This window comes from Pseudoliparis swirei, chromosome 16 (assembly GCF_029220125.1).
Source record: "Pseudoliparis swirei isolate HS2019 ecotype Mariana Trench chromosome 16, NWPU_hadal_v1, whole genome shotgun sequence".
In the NCBI taxonomy this organism is placed as follows: Eukaryota; Metazoa; Chordata; class Actinopteri; order Perciformes; family Liparidae; genus Pseudoliparis; species Pseudoliparis swirei.
Window position 1 is genome coordinate 7,213,378 of NC_079403.1, and position 25,028 is coordinate 7,238,405.

A 25,028-nucleotide genomic window follows, 5' to 3' on the forward strand; every position below is an offset into this window, starting at 1 on the left:
TGAATAGCCGCGCTCACGCGACGTCATGCTCGGCCCTCATTATTTTACATAATTCTCTCGCCCCTTCCTGAGAGCGACAAGAGATGTGTGTTTCTTTTTATGAGTTATTTAATTTGCTCACAATTCTTTCCTTTTATTAAAATCCCCATTAGCGCTAGTTTTGTCGATTCATCCACACACGTACAGTCAAACACACGTATACACACAACATACCCACATTAACACAACAGACAATATGGCTCATGTACAGAAGTGAAACATTAAACATAAAAAATTAAACCAAACAGAATGTTTTATCACAATTCCTCAAGAATTCATAGCAAACTTAAATAAGAATAAAAACGATTCCTAATCAACTTAAATCAGTATCTGAATAACCTTAAATTATATATCTAACCATCCAGTACTTTCACACATTTAATTCTAAGAGAAAGGGGTATTCAATACATCTCTCGGTTAAATCTTGGTTCCTAAAATGTTTGGAGAGACGTTTTTTTTCTTCACAAACGGCAGATTATAAAGGAAAAAGATAAGATCCTGTTTCCTCTCACGCTGGGTAATAATAACACTTCGACCTGAAGCGGCAAGACTGTGGAAAACACCCTGAGGCATGTAACCTGTGTCCTGACTGTCTGTGTGTGTGTGTGTGTGTGTGTGCCTGTGTGTGTGTGTGTGTGTGTGTGTTTCCTCTCCCAGCGGTAACCTGGATAAGCAGACGGAGTGGGGGAACACGGCCCTTCATTACTGCAGCATGTTCGAGAAGCCCGAGTGCCTCAAGTTGCTCCTGAGGGGCAAGCCGGCCACTGATATCAGTGAGTCACTTCCTCACATTGACGCCGTCCGTATGCACGCACCCAGACTCTTAACTGTTGATCGTCCATCCTCTCCCTTCAGCCAATCAGAACGGAGAGACGGCGCTGGATGTTGCCAGGCGACTGAGGAACCCTCAGTGTGAGGAGGCAGTGAGTACAAGAACGCCCAGCTGGCGGCCGTTGGACACCGCAGTGGAGTTGAACGCTCTCAAGAAAAATACATAATCGCAAAGAATACGGGGCGACTGATTGAATAAAACAAAAAGGTTGCGGAGAAAAGATGTTTGTGGTTGATTGAACATGTTATCTGGCAGATTATTCAGAACACTAGATGGCAGTCAAAGGTTTGGCTGCAGCCTCGAGCAACAGTGACAGCAGAGTGGAAGTAATTGTTGATGTATGGTCATTATTAACGCTAGTATGACCCTGCAGATAAAAATAGATATTCTCTATGCAGTGTCCAACCTCTAATAAATGTATTAGCACATTTAACACATGAGTGATACTGTCTTCTAGTTGTATCTCTGTATACCGGTTAATGAATCGAGACTGAACCCTATTACACTACTTTCTGTCTGTTTATAGATATTTATATTGGCGGACAATTTAATGTCACGCCTTGTATCTTGTTGCTGAAAATGGTTTGGAAGAGTATCTATTTTCATGTGTGTAACTATATATATGTGTGTGTGTGTGTGTTAGCTGGTGCAGGCTGCAGAGGGGAAGTTCAACCCCCACATCCATGTGGAGTACGAGTGGAGCCTCCGACTGGAGGAGATGGACGAGAGCGACGACGACCTCGACGATAAGGTTCGGCCGGAGTATCACATTCAGTTGGACGAGCTCGAATTCAACAAAGACGGAATAAGTAGCACGAAAAGATAGAATTAAAACAATAACAAAAACATTGATTTGGGCCATCCGCCAGACTTTTATATATGTAGTGACAGTAATTCTTGGTTGGGGCCGACATGCCAATTTATACAGCAGCATCAATACAGAAAATGGAGCCTTAAGTAGTCAATGAGGTGGTTAACTAACGAGTAAACATTTCCCGGTCAGCAGATTGGATGATCACATTGGCAATTAAAGGACTAGTTTGACATTTTAGGAACATCTATATTTGTTTTTTTGCAGAGGATTCCATAAAAAGATTGATACTGCTCTCATATGGAGCCACGGCTAGCAGCTGGTTAGCTTAGCTTAGCATAAAGACGGGGAAAAACTGGTGAAACGGCTAAAATCTGCCGACCAGCACCTCTAAAGCTCAGGTAATCCACGCGAAAGCAGAAATGTAAAAACCACCGCCAGAGACTGCATGAACATGGCTTTGATCTCCTCACCTGTCCGACTGTTCCCCGAGAGCACGTCGGGTAACGACGTCAGCTCCGCAGAATCCAAGAGCGGCGACTTATTCTCTTGTCTCTTGCAGCCCAGTCCCATCAAGAAGGACCGCTCCCCGAGGCCTCAGAGCTTCTGCCACTCCTCCAGCCTCTCTCCCCATGACAAGCTCTCCCTGCCGGGCTTCATCAGCCAGAGGGACAAACAGCAGCGTCTGTCCTACAGCGCCTTCACCAACCAGATGTACAGCGCCTCCACCGACCTCACCTCCTCCCCCGTGGCCGACGGGCCGCCGCTGCCACCCAGGAACCTGGGAAAGGTCAGACCGGACCGCTCCAAGTGCTTATGGAACCGTTTACCGACGACATTTGCAGTTGAATAATGTCTAGTTTATATCCGCGACAGTCGTAAAGGCAGGAGATCGTGTTCTGAACTGTTATGTAAATGCTGGAGTGTTTGAAAAGATAGATAGATAGATAGATATATACTTTATTCATCCCCAAGGGGAAATTTGTCTTAACAGTAGCAGCATCAATAAACTAAACACACAAGAATAAAAAATAAAATATAAAACAAAAGATAAAAAACAGGGATGAAAGATATTGATATATACAAGAAGTATACCAAGTAAAATATAAAATAAAATATATATGTATATATACAACATATATGCATACACAATACACAATACTAATGACAAATTAAATTAAATATAAAAATATTAAATATTAAATATAGAAAAGTGCACTTTATTCTGTCAGTTATTGTTTGATTATATTCAGGACGAGATTAGCAGTAATGAATGCTTCGTAATCACTTTGTTTCTTCTTTGCACTGTCAGTTCACACACACACACACACACACACACACATATAAACCCTCCCTGCAGTGGAATGCCATTTGTCCACACGCAAAATTAGAGGGCGGGATACAGGTGTCATTGAGATTGCTTACACAGTAAACATGGGAGGGGAGGGAAGGGAGTCGATGGCCAGACGGGCCCGCGAGTCGTACACTTCATCATTATCCTCGACACCGTGGGCGCGCTGTCTCTGCAGGATTAGAATTAAAGATAACACTTCTTCTGCGGAGCAGCAACGCTCGCAGCTTCAACGCACAAGGTCACGCTGCAACACTTCCATCTCAACAAGTCATTTTAATCCATTCTTGAGTTTTTAGATCTTGTTTTTCCTCAAACAAGAGTCGTGAAATGTCCATCGTTTCAATTGAACCCTGAGTTACCGTCAAGCTTTCAGTTCTCGCATTTCCAGCCGGCGGCCGTCAGATTTTTATCTCGCTAATGAACACAGACTCTTTCTCCAGCTGTTCATGTTTTTAGCTGAGTCGCTTTAAAACGACAGCCCTATACGACGGTTTTAGCTCCATACAGGACAACATGCTAAAAGTCTCTCAGGCATCCAAGACGTGGAAATAAAGAAACCACTTTTGTTTCCGTGACTTGAAAGAGGTCCGCTAATATTCTTGAATTATCTCAGGAATAAAAGTTTAAAACGTACACTACCGTTCAAAAGTTTGGGGTCACTTAGAAATGTCTTTATTTTTCAAAGAAAAGCACTGTTTTTTCAATAAAGATAACATTAATCAAAAATATACTCTTTACATTGTTAATGTGGTAAATGACGATTCTAGGTGGAAACGTCTGGTTTCTAATGAAATATCTCCAGAGGTGTATAGAGGCCCATTTCCATCAACTATCACTCCAGTGTTTTAATGGTACATTGTGTTTGCTAATCGCCTTAGAAGACTAATATCTGATTAGAAAACCCTTGTGCAATTATGTTAGCACAGCTGAAAACAGTTATGCTGGTGATATAAGCTATACAACTGGCCTTCCTTTGAGCTTGAAGTTTGAAGAACAAAATTAATACTTCAAATATTAATCATTATTTCTAACCTTGTCAATGTCTTGACTATATTTTCTATTCAATTTTCAATTCATTTGATAAATAAAAGTGAGTTTTCATGGAAGACACGAAATTGTCTGGATGACCCCAAACTTTTGAACGGTAGTGTACATTATTTAAAAATAGCGCCGGATACAAGTTTGATTTATTTAAAAAACAAGACGAGAAGCCTGAATAAGAGGCTAAACGACAGACTAATGCTAATCTCTCTCTCGGCAGCTGCTGAAGAGCTTCGCGCCATTCCTCCTCCCTTTTCTCTTTTTTCTTTCCTCCCCACTGATACGATTTCATCTCGTTCCTTTACAGTGTGTGTGGGAGCAGCTCTTTTTAAAAACTGGCAAACTGTCGATTTCCTCCCACACTCCTCATCTCGCTCTCTTTTCTTCCTCTTGTTTTGTTTCTCAATTCTTTCAGCTCCACACTTGGCATTCCTCGGCTCTCATTCGCACTACGCCACACTGGCTGGCACCCGACCATACATCAGTGAATATCCTGGTTCTATGTTCTCACTCGGCCCCCGTACAGTATACACCGATCCCTCGGTTGTTTCCTCCTTTTACAGCTCAGGATCGCAGGGTGGTGGTGTTTATTTAAAACAATGGCACCACGTCGGCCAGCTGATACTCCAGTATTATATCGATATGTATATATCGATATAATATAGATTATTTCTCGCCGACATGAATTTGTGTCTCTGGAATCCCGTCCCGCCGTCCTCGAGCTGTAAACTCTTAACCACAGCTGATTCCTCTCTGGCTGAGCTCTCTATTGGCTGCTTTCACCCGACGTTTCTCTACATTAGTGAACACGTATTGCTTTGGGCTCCCATGAGACACACACGGGCTTATTCATGAACAAATCCACAGAGACACCAAACATGTGCGCCTATCCCACGTCACAGTGTCCCGTGTCGTTATTTAGCGTTCCAGTCCTTTCCGTTGTATATTTGTGCCGACGGTTTGTTGTTCTACTTGCTCCTCCTCTCCTCTCCGTGCTTCATCGTCCTCTCTCTGGGCTAACAGAATGACTTTTTTTGTGGTGGCCCGCATCACCTCATGTGTTTTATGTATCGCTCCTCCAGCTCCTCCCCCACCTGGCCCTCCCGCTACACTCACACCGGGAGGCAGCTCCACCCTGTCCAAGAAGAGACCTCCGCCCCCACCTCCTGGACACAAACGCACCCTGTCTGACCCACCGAGCCCGCTCTCTCACAGTCCACACAGTAAAGGGGGCTTGACTGGGGGTGAGACACAAGCACACGTCGGGACAGCAGAGCCGGTTTCACTCGGGCTCGGGCCTGAAGATCCGATATGTCCATCGTCCTAAATTTCATTTTTTAAATCTTAAAAAATTTAAAAAATGTAAATGTCCTGCACTGAAATTAAAATAATTTTAAAAAATAGGTGCAGAAAAATCTTGGAAGAGAACCTTTCATTTTATTAAATGTTCCCAAGATTAAGAGTGAATTTTCAAATGTTTAGAGGGGTGCAGACCAGTGGAGGCCTTTTTGTTTCTCTGTGTGCAGTTCAAAGGTCGTCTGACTCATCTGGTACTTTTATTAATCATTTGGTCTCAAGAAAGCGACATTTATTTTACCATTTCTATTTAAGTTTTGTAATTATTCAGTTTACTGTCACACTTGAAAAGAAGGAACTTTAGATTAATTTTTTTAATTGTTTATTGAAATAGTTGCCGATCACTTTTCTGTCAATTAACTAACATAAAATTACTGTTAACAATTGTTTTTATTATATATTATATTTGAACATTATTTCAGAAAAATTACAGCTTCATGTTATTGCCAGGATTTACTTATTTTGTTAAACTTCAGACTTTATTAATCCCACCAAGGGGCAATTAGTTATGAGAAGCTTTAACACAGAAAAATACAATAACATAAAACACAAAAACATCTATTCAACAATAACATTACAGTTTTACAACCTTGAATGTTGGATATCTCACTGAAAAATGTTCTTCTTCTATACTTTTGAGAGACAATTTGATTAATTAAACCTCCAGAAGTTCCGTGAGTTCACCAGTTGAAACTCTTCCAGACTGCACAGAGAGACATGAGTCTGATGAAAGCATCGTTTTATTTAACTCTGGTTGATCTGAACTGAAAAGTTATCTTGAAACCAGCACTTGGACACAGAAGAAGAAAATCGCACCTCGAGTCATCTTACCTGCAATCTTGTGTTGTGTGTATTTTGACTGTTATTCCACTTTTTATCGTTTGTCTTCTGTGGTGTTTTGTGTATTCTGTGTCAGCCACACAGTAACACCCAATCACTCATTATAATGATGACACTTTATTGCACAACCTCTAATTGAGAAGCTCATAGAAAGCTCAGCCAGGTGACGCCTCCCTCATAATTTTTTTTTTAAACCATCACAGCATGTTATGTAATTCCCACATTTATCTTAAAATAATCTCCTGGTGAGTGCTCTGTTATGGTGTTGAATGATTTGTGTCCTCATCAATGTCGATGTTTTAGGAAGCGACTCCACCCCTCCGCCTGTCAGCAAGATGTCTCCTGTTTCTAACAAGTTTGAAGGAATTCCTCAGCAGCAAAGGTACAAAAAAAAGACTAAAAATCACAGTTTTAAGCTTAATTGGCTTAAAACATATAAATATATTCCAGTTGATGATACAAGCATCTTTTGGGATTCAGTTTTTTATTTGAAAAATATTTTCCCAGCTCTACTTCAAGCAACACAAAGTCGACACTTGGTCCAAGGGTTCTTCCCAAACTACCTCAGAAAGGTACGGTCTCTGTCCGGTTTGACTTCTGCTGCCAGCTGTTGAATTGAAGTCCGTATTAAGGAACCACATGACCGTATTAAGTAACCATAAGACTGTATTAGGTAACTATAAGACCGTATTAAGTAACCATAAGACTGTATTAGGTAACATAAGACCGTATTAAGTTACCATAAGACTGTATTAAGTAACCATAAGACTGTATTAGGTAACCATAAGACCGTATTAAGGAACCACATGACCGTATCACGTAACCATAAGACTGTTAGGTAACCATAAGACCGTATTAAGGAACCATATGACCGTATTAAGGAACCACATGACCGTATCACGTAACCATAAGACTATTAGGTAACCATAAGACCGTATTAAGGAACCATAAGACCGTATTAAGGAACCATAAGACCGTATTAAGTAACCATAAGACCGTATTAAGGAACCATAAGACCGTATTAAGTAACCATAAGACCGTATTAAGTAACCATAAGACCGTATTAGGGAACCATAAGACCGTATTAAGGAACCCTATGCTGCTCTCTCTAGTGGCATTGCGGAAGATTGACACCATACACCACCCGTCTATGGATAAGCCCAGCCTCCCTCCAGAGGTCTTCCAGAAGTCCCCGTCAGCGGCTGAGCCCCCGCAGAAGGCTCCTCTGGCCGACAGGCCTCAGCCGGGAGACCTGCCCCCCAAGCCGCAGCCGTCTGAACTTCCTCCTAAACCCGGAGAACTTCCACCGAAGCCGCAGCTGTCAGACCTCCCTCCGAAGCCTCAGCTCGGCGACCTCCCGCCCAAACCCCAGCTCAAAGACCTGCCTCCCAAGCCTCAGCTCGCCGACATCCCCCCCAAACCTGGACCAGCCGAGCCCTCTTCCAGGCCGCATCCCAGTGAGGTGCAAAGGCCTCAAACGCAACCGCCGCCTCCACCTCAAACTCATCCTCCAGCTCAAACTCATCCTCAACCTCAAACTCAGCCTCAGCCTCCAGCTCAGCCTCCAGACTCACCGTCACCGAGTCAGCAAGCCAATATCGGGACCCCCACCCCACAAGCTGCTGAAGACACCAATGGGACCCCAGCAGGGACTGCGGAGACACCAGTGCCCCTCCCGAGGAAGATCAACACGGTATGAACATGCTTACATTTTTAGTTCAATAAACTTGATTTTCAGAAGGATTTCAATTCATCCATTTTTCAAGCATATAAATCTTTCTAATTGCTTTTTTTTATGAAAGTTTTCCAAAATAAACTTATCTTCTGAAATGAAATTGCGTGTTTGATAGATCTTAGATAACTGATTAATTATTAAGTCTGTCTCCTATAAATGTAATACATGTGATGCATTATGCCTTGTTTTTAGGTTATATTTCCCCAATTTCTCACTCAAAATACACCAGAAACAGTTACCTGATTAAATAAATATATCTACAATCATCCAAGAGGATGCTATATTCCCACATATCCATTTTGATTTTTCAAGAGTATCAGTATCATTTCTGGGCCCAGTGGTCACTTAGAGAACACTCTTATTTTCTTATACTTTGATTTTGATGCCTTTTTTCTTTGTCTCTTTTATATTGTGTTGAGGGTTATTTTAGTTGACCCGATTCTCACCTTATCTCCTCCTGTTACCTTTAACATTATTTACATATTTAGTTCCTTTTTAGCAATTTTAAATAAAACCTATTAAATTAAATTATTATTATTTTTATTTTTTATTTATGTGAAGTGTTGTGTTGTTGTTTGTTTGTTTGTTGACTACATTAGAAGCATTGAATTAATAAAAATTGAAGGTCAAAGTCATGAAAAGGGTGGGAGGTGATTCGGGTCAAAAGGTAAAGTATTCCTCGACACTAAGCTCTATGTTTTTGTTAACTATGGTAACAGATTTTAAATGTCCAGGGGAAGAGCAAAACCCGTCGCGTGAAGACGATCTACGACTGCCAGGCTGACAATGACGACGAACTGACTTTTATTGAAGGAGAGGTGATTATAGTGACGGGAGAAGAGGACCAGGAGTGGTGGGTGAGTCCAGCTCCAGTACTACTCGACTTGTTCTTTAAACCATCTGAAAAGTGGAAGAAAAAAAGAAACATTGACTGCCACTCAACTCGTTTTTTTTGTTTTCATCTCTTTCCACTTCCAGATCGGGCACATTGAAGGCGAGCCGGACCGAAAGGGGGTGTTCCCCATGTCTTTTGTGCACATCCTGAGTGACTGACAGTCAGAGAGACTTGCACTACTAGCCCCTCCCTAAATTGGGAGGTCTTGTAAATAGCTAGCATAACACCTCTTGTCACACGACAAGTGTCCTAAAAGAAGAAGAGAAAAACAACGAAGAAGAAACCCGAGAAGGCTCATCCAAGCTGTACAAAGAATGTGTGTATTCTTCCTTTACCAGTATTATCTTAACCCTATAGCACGGCTGTGACGAAGCCACTCTCAAAACCCTAGCACTTACCTAAAGTCTATGTTTATGCTGTTACTGTGTATATATGTATGTAAATATATATATTTGTGTGTGAGTGTACATGTTTTATTGTACAAAACATGTACCATTGCGCTCTCCGCCGGTCCGATTAGGCGTCGGGGCGGTAGACTTTGAATTTTATCCGTATTGATTTTACTGGCCCTCAAGTAATTATCAGCTTATATTTCTGGGAGGACAAATAAGAATTGGAATGTGAAAGGTCATGTCACTATTTGTCTCTTGCATCCCTGTTTACCACCATAGTCTCCCACTGATCGCCCTGAGATAAACATGTACTCCTTGCTTGCTTTGTGTGTACACGTATGGTTGTTTTACAGTATAGAAACCTGCTGCTACTGCGTGGTGGAATATCAAAGCCTGTGGGTCACTAATTTACGCAGCTCTGAACGCGACGCCATCGCCACAGTCCTTCCACCTTTCTGTGCACGGTGTCACGACTGGAATTGAGTGCTGCGGTCAAAGACGCTCACTTCAGGGGTTTGAAGAGCCACTACGAAGCGGGACTAGATACAATATCCTGTTAAAGCCACTATTGACACGTACAGGAAACCCAAGAGGACGTCTGAGCAATAACATCACGTTAACCTTTTTGTTCACAATTCAGCATCTTGTAAAAAACCTTATGAGCTTGAAATTTGTTAGTCATGTAATATCATTCCATGTTTCTGGATCCTGTACATTTCCAGGTTTGCCCGTGAACCAGAGATGTCTTTAAGGTCGGTGGACTTTGTGAGAGCCGATGTATTTTCACCCATGTTACGGAACCCATTGTATCATTAAAGTGCTGTAAACTGAGCCTCTCGCCTCCCTTTGAAAGCAGTTTACAAACTAATGCATTATTAAATCAGCTTAGTCAGGTAATTAGCATGTTTGGGAGAAGGAGACTACAGTCACGTGGTTTAGATGAGGGCTGCATTTCCATCCTTGAGCTAAGCTAACAGTGGCCTTCAGATGTAAAACATGAGCCTGACACCATGACGCCTTGCAGTGGTTTCAACAAACTACATTTAACACTCAAGACAGAAAGTTCTTCAAATAAGTCTTTATTTTCTCAACAAATTACAACCAAAATGTACCGTTCAGGTCTACACAGAATCTTCTGGATTTAAACACAGGAATAATCAGTTAAACATAAAAATAAAATTAGCTTTTTACAAAATAAAACTGTTCAAAGCAGACATACCAGGATTTACTGGTAAAAACTAAACTTTCACAAACTAAACCCATTTACACACTTGACCTCTTGAGGGGAAGTTTTGACCCTTGGTCCTTCTGCACCGACTTGATGACGCCAACTGCGACCGTCTGCTTCAGATCTCGGGCTGCAAAGCGACCTGAGAAGCACAACACAAGTTAACGCTGCACAAGCTCTCGCACTTTAAGACATGAGCCGGTCGTGGTGGACGCCTCACCCAGGGACGGGTACTTGAAGAAGCTCTCCACACACATGGGCTTGATGGGCACCAGTTTGACCAGAGCAGCGTCTCCAGACATCAGGACCTGTGGATGGTCGTCCAGTTTTTTGCCGGTGCGCCGGTCGATCTTCTCCATCAGCTCAGCAAAGCGACAGGTCACATGGGTGGTGTGGCAGTCCAGGACCGGGGAGTAGCCGGCTTTAATCTTCCCTGGATGGTTCAGGATTATCACCTGAACACACAGGGGGGGAGATTATAGCGACACAAGCACAGAGGGGACTGTAAAAATGTTAAGTCACATGTTCACTGAACCGACCTGCGCTACAAAGCTGCTGACGTCCGATGGAGGGTCCTGCTGGGCGTTGCCAGCTACGTCGCCGCGCCGCAGGTTCTTGGCGGCCACGTTCTTAATGTTGAAGCCAACATTGTGTCCCGGCAGAGCCGTCTCCAGCCCCTGGTGGTGCATCTCAATGGACTTCACCTCGGCTGTGATCTTGGCAGGGGAGAACATCAGGGTCATGCCTGGTTTGAGGACACCGGTTTCAATCTTGCCCACTGGCACGGTCCCAATTCCTGAAGGGACAACAAAAAAAACATTTTAAAGTCAACTCACTAAAATGTGTTCGATTTCATATTCTAGTGGATAAAAGTTGTGATTTCTAACCTCCAATTTTGTAGACATCCTGCAGAGGTAGCCTCAGGGGCTTGTTGGTGGAGCGCGCTGGGGGCTGAATGGCGTCCAGGACTTCGAGGAGAGTTCTCCCGCTTGCATTCCCTTCCCTACGTTTGGATTTCCATCCTTGGAACCAGGGCATCTGAAGAGAAGGATATTAGTTGTGTTCAGAAGGCGCTAGAGTGTACCTAGCAGACATGTTGACCTCCATCTTTACCCTCTGAGTGGCAGTGATCATGTTCTCCCCAGTCCAGCCAGATATGGGAACAAAGGGCACAGTTGCGGCGTTGTAGCCGATCTTCTTGAGGAAGCCGCCGACGCCTCGGACCACCTCGTCAAAGCGCTTCTGGCAGTAAGGGGGTTCAGTCAGATCCATCTTGTTCACACAGACGATGATCTGCTTGACCCCCAGAGTGTAGGCCAGCAGGGCGTGCTCCCTGGTCTGACCGCTTCTCGACACGCCGGCCTCAAACTCCCCTTTAGCAGCAGAGACCACCAGCAGGGCCACGTCAGCCTAAACAAATTAAAAAGGATAATTAAAATGGGTGGAAAGAGTACAAGGAGACATAAAGTGCCAAACTTCTACGCCGCTTACCTGTGACGTCCCGGTTATCATGTTTTTGATGAAGTCGCGGTGGCCAGGAGCATCGATGAGAGTTAAGGAGTATTTTTGAGTGCTGAATTTCAGCAGAGATATGTCAATTGTGATTCCTCGCTCACGCTCAGCTTTCAGCTTGTCCAGCACCCAGGCAAATTTGAAGGAACTCTTCCCCATCTGAGAGAGAACAAAGAAGTCTTACAGCAGGTGTTCCACATTTCTGGAGCATTTCAAAGCAGAAAGTGTCCCCACTTGTTACTCACCAGCGCTGCGGCCTTCTCGAACTTCTCCAGTTTCCTCTGGTCGATGCCGCCGCACTTGTAGACGAGGTGGCCGGTGGTGGTGGACTTACCGCTGTCGACATGACCGATGATCACCAGGTTGATGTGAGTCTTCTCCTTCGCCATCGTTGAATCAAACAAAGTAAGCAGTCGTCTTGAGCCGATATGAGCACACGATGGCTGTTCCAAAGTCTTCAGTTGGATGAATGTGACACAGACACCGCCATGGGGCTTTATATGCACCACCTGGCCCCTCAGGACGCCTGATTGAATCCAGGTGTGCTGCTTAATTAGGCTTAATTAGTGGCTGATGCCTGTTGGGTAAAAAAAGCTGAATATTTGACACTGCTGAATATTAAAATAGCTTCAACACCAAAGTAATTAGATGGACACAGGTGTTGTAAATGTGCAGCATTAGTCAGTTAGCTCACTAATGATCTGAAATTTCCAACAGGTGTGTCCTTGTAGATGGTTGTCTTTGAGGTAAGCTCTCCCTGTATGGAAAATAAATCCTGAGGGCACAGAGCATGAAGATAAACCAGCTGACAGGCAAATTAAATATATATTAAAGAACGAAATGTGAAAACAAGGAGCTAAATATAGATAAGTCACACCTTCACCCATTGTGCTAAACGTGGATAACATCAGCATCATGGCTGCCCTCAAAGGGTTGTAACTGAAACACTATAAACCACTCAAACATATTGCTAAATAATTCTTTGCATTTGATTATTGTTTATTTGAGTTTAGAAATATTGTACATAAAGTTTCTCTCAAATTGAATTTGAAACCTTCAAAAATAAAAGCACAGGATATTTATCTCCAATTTCTTTAAGAAAAGGTGATCATATGTCTTTCATTCACACTCTTAGTACATTACTACAAAATGCATACAAATATAAGTAAAAGAAGTAAAAAGTACTCATTATGCAGAATTGCCCATTTCAGAAAAATAAATTTTTCTGCTGGATTATAATTATTGATGCATTCATCACTTTAATATTGCAGCTGGTCAAGGTGGAGCACTGTATATACACACTGTTTCTTAAACTATGGGGCTGATAATGTATCATGATCTATAATAGTTGATTGATGTCATGTAATATTATAATAGGGATCTGCAGTCATTTAAAATATAAAATACATCTTTATTTCTTTGTTTTTTAATCAAATGGCATGACATGGAAATACTCAGGTAAAGTACAATTTGTATTTCCAATCAACCTCTTCTCAAAGTAAATCGAGCCAGTGGTTTGAAGTGACTCACTCTGGGGTCAAAGTGGAGGGTCAAGTGGCACATTAGCGCCCCCTGCGGCCTCTTTAATGTCTATATCATCTTTTTGATCAAGGGCACTTCGGTAGAGTGAATGAACGTTGAACAACCTGTTAAACATTAACGTCTTTAAACCGTTATAAATCTTAATTAAAGCCGGAGGGAGAGATGTTTTAATAGCTCAATTGTAATCTGATGGAAGTGAACGTTAAAATTCCTCAGCGGGTCTCATATGACCGGGCGGGGTGTGTCTTTCAGTGAGGGAGTCCAGGTTTGTACTTCCCACATCCGCGCTCAGAGGGGGAGCAAACCGAACTCCCCTCTCGTTTGACGGCCACAGTGACGCTCAATAACCAACCCGGAAACAGCGACAGCAAATCGCTTTTCTTCCTCTTCTTCCAGTCCGTACCGCTGGCTTTCTAGCGTGGTATCCAGACGTCGACTCCAGGTTTTTTTTTCCCCCCTTCACGAACATCAAGGTAAGAAACACTGACACAAATACTACTTTATGTCGCCTTTCCCTCCCGTCCTCTCCACCAACCGCCGTCACTGCCCACCGGTTGCCATTCAGTCTGGCTTGTTTTGAGTGTTAAATCTGTTCGCCGGGGGGCAGAATTAGTTATGAATCATAAAACGTGTCCGGCGAAAATCCGACCCACGCGTTTGAAAGTTACCGTGAAATAGAAATACAGCAGTGGAGAATATGCGTTTTGAGTTTTTAAGTTGCATCCTCGATGCTCCGTTAACTTCCCCTTTGCAGAACAACGGTCTCCAGGTGGAAGGGAGAGCTCCCTGCATTTGACCAGATGCTCTGGCTGCTGCTTGGTCCATTTGTCACTGAGCTTTTCTCAGGTGTGTTTGGCCTGCACGAGAGAGACAGGTAATGTGTTCCGTTATCAGCGAACCGTGCGGCTCGGATTGAGACCGCTCGCTGCAGGCAGCAGGGTGCACCATTAAAGGAAATGCACACACTGACAGCTGGTTAGAGCTGGTTTGTCTTATAATGTTTGTTATTCTCATCAACCCATTATAATAATAATAATAATACATGTCACAGGTTTCCAAACTGTGATCCTGGTTGTATCAGTACCATCATGCAAAATTAACCCTGAAATCCAGACCTCCAAACTCTTAAAGCCAATAAAAGTACACAAGTGCTGTCAGTTAATTTAACTTAATTTAATATTGCTGCCTGTCTCTTTAAAAAAAAAGTTGTATATACTGCGGGGTACTTTACTTTATTACATGGTAATAGATCAGGTGTTATGTGCTCTTTTGAGAAGGGTCAAATAGATGTAGTGTCACATTATTGCAATATCTTCCATTTGCATTTCCATTTCCAAGTTGCATTAAGTGGAAAATATTCAAGCGCACATACTTGAAACTTAATCTGGCATATGGGACCTCCCTCGAGTCCACTGTTCAACCCGTCACTGTAATTTCATTTGAAAATAGAAACGTTTTCTCTTTGCATCAGTAGTCTTCACAAAGCTACCCGAGCATGGAAGTGTGTGTTGTTTTCTTTCCGCCCAGTGTCCGCAGAGGTTCTGAAAGTGGAAGTGAAACGTCCCGGAAAGCCGGATTTGATGGTATGTTCGGCAAGTGCGAGTAAGTTGAAGAGTTCACAGACGGATACTGGGGCCTTTTACTCTTCATGACACCAAATCATTTGTTCTTCGGGGAGAAGAGACTGTTGGGGATTTTCTATTTATGGCATGCTGCACTTTCAATGCGTCAGGAAACCTTGAATTACTGAACAGGTCTCAGTCTCTCCGGGCGAACCCAGGATCTCTGTGTGAGATAACGTGCCTCCAGGTTATTTGTGTTGTCCTGTTTTGCAATACGTCTTCCTTATATCTGCCGCCGCACATTTTGAAAGAAGGAAGTATCGCCGTTCTCTGTGTTCTGTAACGGATGGATGTGAACGTCTGCTCTCGCAGTTCCAGTCGGTGTGGACTTGTGCGCGTGTTCTGGAAAAGACATGGCAAATACCTGACTCGTGCCCCAGTCGGCTGTGAGACGTGGTACGACTTGTCTGATGCCCTTTTCTGCAGCAGTGTGAGAAGCGGGAGGATGAAAGATGTCTGCAGCTAAATCTTCCATGTGCCGCGTGGGAGGGGGGGGGGAGATGACAAGTAAGTGAGATCTGGTGTAGAAGTGTTTCATGGGTTCAGGAAGTAACCAGTGGGGTTTGTTTTTACTCTCAAAAGGTTTGCTCGTGGAACAAGCATGAACTGAGGCTGGCTCATTTAGATAGATAGATAGATAGATATATATATACTTAATTAATCCCCAAGGGGAAATTTGTCGTTACAAGTAGCAGCACCAATAAACCAAACACACAAGAATAAAAACAAACACAAAACACAAATATAAAAATAAAAAAATAAAAATAAAATGTATTCCCTCATGAATGCCGGTCTAATGCCGGTAGAGGCACCACCCCTCTTTCGGACACGGCAACATTTGTCGTGCAAACATTAGAAGCCGTCCGGATGAGAAAAAGGATTCTTTAAAAAAAAATCTTTTACACGTCATTATTTAGTTATAATCCGTCGGTGATCTCGCGGTAAAGCTTTTGACTCTCAGTCTTTTTATGAGGATATTGTTGACGCCGATGTTTGCATTATGGGTGCTCGAATAACAACGGGGGCAGAGATGTGGTGCATCTGATTTTTAAAGTAGTCTCTCATTGTGCTCGCATAATGCCCTGCGAGGAGGAAGCCAGACTGTAGCTGAGGCCGATAACATGAGGGCGGTGTCGGTGTAATGGGGGTTAAGGTAAATAATTTAGCCCGTTTCCAGTCATCTTCCTAATGAGTGACCTGTAAGGGCAAAGCTAGTCTGATGGTTTGAATGTCAAACACACGTGCAAACGTCAAGAAATATGGTTCATCTATATGTAAACTGTCCGTACATTAGAGTAAAACCAATTGGACTTCATCTCATTCGGGAATATTGTTGACTTCATTGGAATGTCACAACGTCGCCAAGGGGTCCCGCCCCCCCCCCTTGAACACACCCAGAGCCAGAGAGCCGCCGTCTTCAGGTTGGGTGACTGCAGTTATTCTCGGTATGAGTCTCCTGCCGACGGTCGGGCTGTTGATTGTATTCCCGGCAGCACCCGTGCTAAAACATTGTGTCTCGTTGAGTCGCTGTTGTAACGGCAAATGCACCGTTGTGTGGTTTTGCAGCGTTGTTGTGACATTTCAGGATTGAAACACTTTTAATAGTTTTCACGCCGTCCGCTGCGTGACGACTTCTGTCTTTTTTTAAAAAAAAATGGAAAATGGTTCACCGCGGTGAGAATGTAAGATTGAGCCAATTGAGCTGCCCCCCCCCCCCCCCCCTTTTGTTATCCAGTGCTCGTGTCGGTTGTGCAATGCAGCACAACCAACAGCAGCTTCAGAAAACGACCGGACTTGAACCGACGTCTCCGACCCCCCCCCCTCCCACCCCTCCCTCAGATTTAGAAATCTTTCCGCGTCATATTGTTCGTGTTTACGCTATTGCGTCCACCGCCCTGTGTTACACACACACACACACACACACTGCAGGCGAGGTCAGGTGCTGCGGTCTCGGCCTCGTGCAGAATGGAGCTGTATTGATCCCTCTCTCCGTGGCGTTCTGCTGCTTGTTCACTTCTTTGGATGAACTTCCCGTAAGTGTTTTGGCCCGCTCGGCATTCTGCTCTCACGCCGTCGCTGCGACTCGAGCATCGTTTAGTTTCTGAAACATTTCCTGTTGCCGTTTATTAAATGCATTCGACTTGCAGCAATTTGTTTGGTGCAGTGGAAAATTGTGCCATTTGACAATGAACACACAAATCACATACCTGCCTGCGCTATAGGAGGAATCTAGTTTGCCTCTTGACTGCACACGCTCCCTCTTCCATTGCCACCACATGTCTGTTCTTGTTCGTAAGAAAATCTGAGTTGAAATGATGTTTCCAGAAAGCCGGCCCGCTTCTTCACACGGCTGAATTATTAGAGAGCGGGTATCGCAAACGACATCTCGCTTCAATTTGCAAGTCCACTAATTTATTAGTTAAAACACGCTGGCATAAATAAATGAATGAGCAGAGAAAGATGGTTCGGCAGTGGAGGTCTTAGCTGTGGTGGTTTGAGCTTGCAGCCTTTGGCAGTGGGGAATAATATTGTCTGTGTGTGTGTGTGTGTGTGTGTGTGTGTGTATTTCTCATCTGCAGCGCTGACTGAGCTGGTAGACTCGAGCATTCCTCTCAACGTGTTCACTTCCGTCCTGTGATGTTGGCTTATCCGAAGCCCAAAGAATGCACATAATAATAAGAGTATTTTTTCTTTATGTTGTACTTCTCTTCTCCTCCTGCAGGCCTCCAACAGGATGCGTTCATTTGTTGCGTCCCACATGCAGCAGCAGCATCTTCAATATAAATGTGGTGCAAAAGCAAAGTGGACTTTGCATAGAAATCTCAACACAATGCTTTGAATAATCCACTCGAAAGGAAAACAAGCTGTCACTTTGTGTGCGTGGACACACACACACACACACACACACACACACACAGAAAACCCCTCCGGGCTCAAATCGGAGAGAATCTACTGTAGAGATCAGAATCTGCTGGAGGGTTTCTCTTTTGACGGCAATTAGGCAATTATTTGATTGTTCTGCCGCATTGCAATTAATTATTAAGATAAAATTGCAAAGAACATGGTGGCGTTTTCGTCAGTGTGTTAAACCAGGCATGAGATCCTCTGTGGACACACGGAGCAGGGTGTTGCCACAGATGGCAGATCAGCATGCTAGAAATTCAGATTTTGCAAGAAACTGTTGCCATGCTGCCCACGCACCAAACCGCCATCCTCGCATGGTGTTATAACTACAAATGTCCTACTATTTTTTTGATCGTGTGCTTTCATTAAATCATGTCCTAGATTTTGGAATGGACGTATGAAAGCAGGTCATATAGTCGTAAAGTCATATGTGCTTATTTCATGTAGTTCCATATGTCACGATATTTATCAGAGCTGTAGAAGCCTGGACCAAAGGAGGAGAATGTGCACATTAATATACAAACATGCATTCTTTATTGCCACCACACTTATTATTCATATTTGTAATTTTTCAGATAAAGAATAAGCGGTATACGTGATCATAACGTCCCTCGCAAAATTGCATTCTGGGAGATAATTGCACTGTAGTTGCCCAGCATGGTGTGGACCGGTTTTGAACCCAGCTGAGAGTCATTTGCTGTGACATTTCAGTCCGAGGATCTGCATGTGACCGATCCGCGGAGTTTTCTCTGCTGGGATCTGGTACCTCAGTCGATGGATTTCCATCCTCGGCTCCAGTGGAGACGGGGGGGGTGGGGGAATACAAGTTGTCATGGCAACTTGAGTTTCAATGTAAGTTTCATTCGGTGGCGTAGAAACGCAGCAAGGACTGATTTCTATCCCGGGGTCGCTTGCTTCAGTTTGGTGTTTTAACATGTATTTATTTTTTAAATAGCGACTGTGCAGCTTACATTGAGATCAAGACGGTATGATTAGCTTAGAAAAAGAACATCATGTTATGTATTATTTCAGCTTTTAATATCACAAGAGGTCTGCAATAAATCCTGGGTTGTTAAGTGTGTGGTTGAATTGGAGGGTGGAGTAGTCTGTGGTGTTTCTGATATTTTGTCCACCCCATTTACACCAATGAGGTTTGACTAAATAAACTGTGGACTGAGTGTTTTCTGCACTATGGATCCTATTGATTCCACAGTGGCCTGCTTTACAGTCTGACTCAGGACCAGTCCCACGGTGCACAGCAGGCCCACGCACACATGTCGGCCCCCAGTTATTGACCCCTTCGTGTGGTGGAGTTGATTAAAAACCAAACGAATGTACTCGTTATGTCGACTTATTGTTGCTGCAAACCGGATATGTGGGAGCACAGATTTAAATGTGTCTTGGCCACTCTGAGCTGCTCCGCTCCCTCTTATTAGCAGCGTTGTTGAGGATTCGCAGCCTCTTTAAACGGTTCTCGTATACACAAAACATTTCTGGTACGTACCTTCTGGACACGTCTCTGGGAATGACGAATCAAAACCAGAGAAATAAGCCAGGACGCCAGCGCTGGGTTCAGAGAAAACTACACTGAGCGGTGTTTGTTGGATTGCCTCTGCATCTCACACCGGTTGTCTTGGTAAACAAGAGCATGCTGGGAGGAGTTTATTGAAGTGTTGTTGGTTGTGTGACTCTTCTAAGGGTATTGAAATTCAGATTCACTGAATTTACTCATCTCCCGCGACACGGTCCCTATTTAAACTAGAATGGGCACTCGGTAGAGCGCATACCTTCGCATTTCACAAGATTGGGCATTGAATTATGAACATTTTGGCATTAGTTGCATGCCAATTGGATAAAAATTGACTATTGCTATGGTAAAAAGAAGATGTTGACCTATCCATGACCTTGACCTTTGACCCGATTGATCCCAAAATCTAATCAAATGGTCCCCGGATAATAACCAATCATCCCACCAAATTTCATGCGATCCAAGAAGATGTTGACCTTTTCATGACTTTGACCCGATCGATCCCAAAATCTAATCAAATGGTCCCCGGATAATAACCAATCATCCCACCAAATTTCATGCGATCCAAGAAGATGTTGACCTTTTCATGACTTTGACCCGATCGATCCCAAAATCTAATCAAATGGTCCCCGGATAATAACCAATCATCCCACCAAATTTCATGCGATTCGGTTTAAAACTTTTTTTGTTATGCGAATAACATGCATACAAATAAATAAATAAACTAGAATGGGCACTCGGTAGAGCGCATACCTTCGCATATCACAAGATTGGGCATTGAATTATGAACATTTTGGCATTAGTTGCATGCCAATTGGACAAAAATGTATCGTGCTATGGTAAAAAATGAGTTTGACCTTTCCATGACCTTGACCTTTGACCCGATTGATCCCAACATCTAATCAAATGGTCCTCGGATAATAACCAATCATCCCACCAAATTTCATGCGATTCAAGAACATTTTGACCTTTCCATGACCTTGACCTTTGACCCGATCGATCCCAAAATCTAGTCAACTGGTCCCCGGATAATAAACAATCATCCCACCAAATTTCATGCGATTCGGTTCAATACTTTTTGAGTTCTGCGAAAGATTTTGACCTGTTCATGACCTTTGACCCGATCGATCCCAAAATCGAATCAACTGGTCCCCGGATAATAAACAATCATCCCACCAAATTTCACGCGATTCGGTTCAATACTTTTTGAGTTCTGCGAAAGATTTTGACCTGTTCATGACCTTTGACCTTTGACCCGATCGATCCCAAAATCTAATCAACTGGTCCCCGGATAATAAACAATCATCCCACCAAATTTCATGCGATTCGGTTCAATACTTTTTGAGTTCTGCGAAAGATTTTGACCTGTTCATGACCTTTGACCTTTGACCCGATCGATCCCAAAATCTAATCAACTGGTCCCCGGATAATAAACAATCATCCCACCAAATTTCATGCGATTCAGTTCAATACTTTTTGAGTTTTGCGAATAACACGCATACAAATAAATAAATAAATAAATAAATACACGGCGATCAAAACATAACCTTCCGCATTTTCAATGCGAAGGTAATGATGCGTCAAGTTTTTGTGAAGACAAAGAACTCATCGTGTGACGAGTGGATGCCTCGTTGCTTGAAGGGACACACACACACACACACACACACCTACGCATGCAGGGCCACTTCAGTATGATCCCATTATGTGGGTCTCTTCCCGCAGCAGCACTGAGGTGTTCCTATAAAGAGAGAAGCCACAAACTAGTGATGTTTGTCATTTGCCACAGCCTTGTTAATAATTAAATACAACATTTAATTCTGGAAAGGAATTTCTCGCAGTATTTTCCTCACTTTTGATGGAGCAGGAGAGCTAAAGAAAATCAGCTTGTTGGCTTGCTGACGTTGAGTCTCAGAGAGCCGCTAAGCTGTAAAGTCCTGTGTGAAAAAACAAAAGCATCTCGTCGGGTATTCTTCTTTTGTTTTCCTCAAATTTGTGAATGTATCTAGAGCTAGAGTATGTTTCTGTTCTCTTTAACAGATAAAGTCTATGGAAAAGGGATTCTTAAAATATACAGTTTTGGAGTATAGGTGCCAACACTCAGTGCTGATATAAAAAAGAAAGAAAAGTTCACCGTTCAATCAATGTCCAACTTTCTTCATGACTGAAACGATACACTTGTTTTAATTTCCATGACTCCATCATTCCAAGAATGTTGCCCGTATTAATTTCATGTAGTGAAATGCCAAGTCCTTCGCCTCCCCCTTGAAGGACTAATGCACCGTAACCCCTAAAACCTCATGTGCTTATTCAAGGGAGGATTTGACCTTCTGTTGTGGCCCCCAGCTGTAGGCCTGATGCAGGGCCGGCTCCCATGATGCCACAGATGTCACCCAGTGTCCCCTGTGACATGTCGGCTGTAATGGATTAGGAGTCGTGGTCAGTTTGCATGAAGAAAATGACCCAGTGTCGAGGTTCAGACAAATGAGTCTATTATTCTTCAAATGTACACACAGAAAAATAATGGTTCTTAAATGGTTCTTTAAAAGGCTTTGTGGTTATACGAAGAACCATCACCTACCGAAGAACCATTTTGGAAACGGTGCCTTGAAGAACCATTTTTTAAAGGTTATTTGAGATGCCTTTATAGGTTATTTGATGAACTATTTAAGGGAATGGTTCTTTAAAGAACCTGGTTTGAAAGGTTCTTTGTGGAACCAGAAACGGTGCCTTAAAGAACCATTTTTGAAGTTTCTTTGAGGCAACTTTTATAGGTTATTTGAAGAACTATTTAAGGGAATGGTTCTTTAAAGAACCCTGGTTTGAAAGGTTCTTTGGAACCAGAAATGTTACCTTAAAGAACCATTTAAAAAAGTTTCTTTGAGGCACCTTTTATAGGTTATTTGAAGAACTATTTAAGGAAATGGTTATTTAAAGAACCCTGGTTTGAAAGGTTCTTTGTGGAACCAGAAATGGTTCTTATGATATCACTCTGAAGAACCATTTTCAGTTCCAGATGGCACCTTTTTATTTTTCTGTCTAGTCTGCTCCACGTTTTTTTACCTCTCGAGTACCCCCTTTTATTTCTGTTTTGTTACAGTGTCTTGTCCGATCGTGTTTGCGCCCCAACCGTTTGAAGTGTGATCATAATCATGCATGACCAGCGCCACCACCGTGTCCGTGCATTTGTATGCAGCCCGGGGAGGAGAGCTGCCTTGGGCCGCACAGTCCACTGAGCTTGTTCCCTCTCAACCGGGGCATGTGAACGACTTGTGAAGAACGAGCTCGCGGCTCACAGAGACGGTGTCACACTGATGCGTTTCGAACAAAAAGAAACGTCTGAGAACTTTTCAAAAGCTAAAGCTTTCCTCGGATGAAAATACATGAAACGTGAGCTGATTCGAGTCATTGTGTTACAGCGCAGGAAGAAACCTTTAAATGAATCAGAGGAAGTGTTTCAGGAAGTGGTGTGTTTTTGAAAAACAGAATTATGCGCACCTACTTGTTCCATGTTTCGTAAAAACTCTGCAAATAGTCCATGTTTCACAAGCAAGGTAGGACATAAGAAGAACCCTGTTATTGCATACTTAACATGATTATGTGCAGTTCCCCTTCTTGTGTGATTGTAGTGTGTGACCCACCCAGTTAAAAAGGGAACCTACATTTAAGATGTTCTGAATGTTATCCCACGCAGTGTTCTGTCAGAGCTGTGAACCGTATCTGAGAAGAGGGCACCGGTTGGGTTGGAGCGGCATTTGTTCCACTGATGATACACAAAATAAATCAGTCTTTTTAGGTACTTTAACCCTCCTGTTGCCTTAGGGTCAATTTGACCCCATTCCATGTTTAACCCTCCTGTTACCTTTATATTTACTGACATATTTTACCCTCGGGGTCAATTTGACCCCAGCAATTAAAACCTCCAGAAAATTATTAGAATTAATATTGTTTTCCAAGTTTAAGTGTGAGGTACTTTATGTTTGTTTGTTGACTACCTAAATAGCCCTTTAAATATATAAAAAAGTTGATATTTCTGATATGTTTGACACAGTGAAAAACAGCCTGGGGTCAAATTGACCCCAAAGAACACCGACGTTAAACATTGAATGGGGTCAAATTGACCCTAAAGTAACAGGAGGGTTAAACAAACGAGAAGAAATGTGTGTTTTCAGTGGATTTGTGTGTTTTTAAGAATGAAGCTCTTCATCTGCAGCGTCTCCATCTTGCGTCATGATGCCACAGTTTGAACTAATGTATGCCAAAGACACCGACATCTTGTTTTATTTCAGGGCTGAGCTTGTGACTCATGTTTTGTTCCTGTTGACTCGTGTTTCAGAGGCTGACCTCTGGTGGAGGACTGAGACCCGGGGCCACCTGCCAGGCTGGGCTTCCCTGCTCCTGACTGACCGTCTCACAGCTCCGCTGCGGGTAAGACCTCGCACCAGGTCGCACTCTCAGGAGCGGAGCTCGTTTTTAAAGGACTGTTTTAGGGCTGCAACTAATAATCGTTTTTATTGCTCGGTGTATTGAATGTCACTAAATCCAAGTCCATAAGCTGCGTGTCTGCGTTATATTCACAGCTAGACTGTTGTTCTGCGATCTGCTTTCATTCTCCACTCCACATTACATATGTGTATTTATATGTTCAAGGACATAACTCAGATCTGATCCTAATTTGAATTAAGTCGATGTTTGAAAGAGTAACCGGGCAGAATTCTGTACATTATGCGACGTGCGCTTTTCTCCCATTGTTTCAAACTAATGTGGGTCACAGTGCGCACTGAAGGACTTTGACTCCACTGCCATGTAGAGAAATGCCTCCATTCATTCAGTAACCTCTCTTTCCTTCCACTGGCGCTGTTTTCCATGTAAGTGTCGGCTCAGCATAGGTAGGATGGAAAAAAACCATACAGCTGTTTGTGGAAATATCTAAACACAGGTTGCATGAATTGCTCTTTCATTTTGCCGCAGCTCAGAACATGCAGCTCCTTCCTTTTTTTGACTGACTAGAAAAATAGATGCAGTTCTTATTTTTAACTAGGACACAGTCTGCTTTAGTTTGTGTGTTGCATTGCGCTCTGTGGACATTGCGCCTCAGCTGGAGGAGAGTCGAGCCTTTCCAGAGCTGCCCGCCCCGTGTCCCTTACACTCCTGCAGTCTGATAATGAAGGGACCCGTCACTTTCTATTCATCTTAAAACCTGTAATATCTCTTCACGGCAGTTTCTCTTCAGGTTGATGTCATCGGCCATATTTTACAAAAATCACAACTTTTTTTGTCAATCCTCACCTTTTTATCTGATGTGGAACCGTGGGAGTAGCTTTTGGTGCACCGGTACAAAGTAGACCTGTCATTATGTGAGAGCGCCTGTTGTACACCTATTATAGTCTTAATGTGCCT

At 43.1% G+C, this 25,028-nt stretch overlaps 3 protein-coding genes across 8 annotated transcripts in view; 2 read left to right on the forward strand and 1 right to left on the reverse strand.

Annotated features, from left to right (window-relative positions):
* The window catches only part of asap1b (ArfGAP with SH3 domain, ankyrin repeat and PH domain 1b), a 52,175-nt gene extending 42,049 nt beyond the window's left edge, over nucleotides 1–10,126 (forward strand). For 2 of the 4 annotated variants that reach the window (XM_056433742.1, XM_056433745.1), the window contains 10 exons: nucleotides 697–812; nucleotides 895–962; nucleotides 1,515–1,622; nucleotides 2,245–2,471; nucleotides 5,158–5,321; nucleotides 6,577–6,655; nucleotides 6,781–6,845; nucleotides 7,386–7,966; nucleotides 8,728–8,865; nucleotides 8,987–10,126. In XM_056433742.1, coding sequence (XP_056289717.1) covers nucleotides 697–812; nucleotides 895–962; nucleotides 1,515–1,622; nucleotides 2,245–2,471; nucleotides 5,158–5,321; nucleotides 6,577–6,655; nucleotides 6,781–6,845; nucleotides 7,386–7,966; nucleotides 8,728–8,865; nucleotides 8,987–9,061 — 1,621 coding nt within the window. In that variant the 3' untranslated portion in view covers nucleotides 9,062–10,126. Of the gene's footprint in view, nucleotides 1–696; nucleotides 813–894; nucleotides 963–1,514; nucleotides 1,623–2,244; nucleotides 2,472–4,490; nucleotides 4,562–5,157; nucleotides 5,322–6,576; nucleotides 6,656–6,780; nucleotides 6,846–7,385; nucleotides 7,967–8,727; nucleotides 8,866–8,986 lie in introns of all 4 variants that reach the window. The other 2 variants (XM_056433744.1, XM_056433743.1) reach the window with 2 other exon arrangements.
* Nucleotides 10,127–10,402: 276 nt separating this feature from the next.
* eef1a1l3 (eukaryotic translation elongation factor 1 alpha 1, like 3) lies at nucleotides 10,403–12,424 on the reverse strand. The gene is made up of 7 exons (XM_056433694.1): nucleotides 12,281–12,424; nucleotides 12,015–12,194; nucleotides 11,637–11,933; nucleotides 11,411–11,561; nucleotides 11,063–11,319; nucleotides 10,744–10,978; nucleotides 10,403–10,665 (listed from the first exon to the last, which is right to left on the reverse strand). The coding sequence occupies exons 1-7, from the start codon at nucleotides 12,422–12,424 to the stop codon at nucleotides 10,559–10,561; spliced, it is 1,371 nt and encodes a 456-aa protein (XP_056289669.1). The 3' UTR covers nucleotides 10,403–10,558.
* A 1,500-nt stretch (nucleotides 12,425–13,924) lies between these two features.
* fam49bb (family with sequence similarity 49 member Bb) overlaps nucleotides 13,925–25,028 on the forward strand; it is a 32,987-nt gene continuing 21,883 nt past the window's right edge. The window contains exons 1-3 of one of the 3 annotated variants that reach the window (XM_056433927.1): nucleotides 13,925–14,050; nucleotides 14,332–14,451; nucleotides 23,965–24,056. The gene's annotated coding sequence lies outside the window, so the exon portion shown is untranslated. Of the gene's footprint in view, nucleotides 14,051–14,331; nucleotides 14,452–23,805; nucleotides 23,882–23,964; nucleotides 24,057–25,028 lie in introns of those variants that run through there. The other 2 variants (XM_056433925.1, XM_056433926.1) reach the window with 2 other exon arrangements.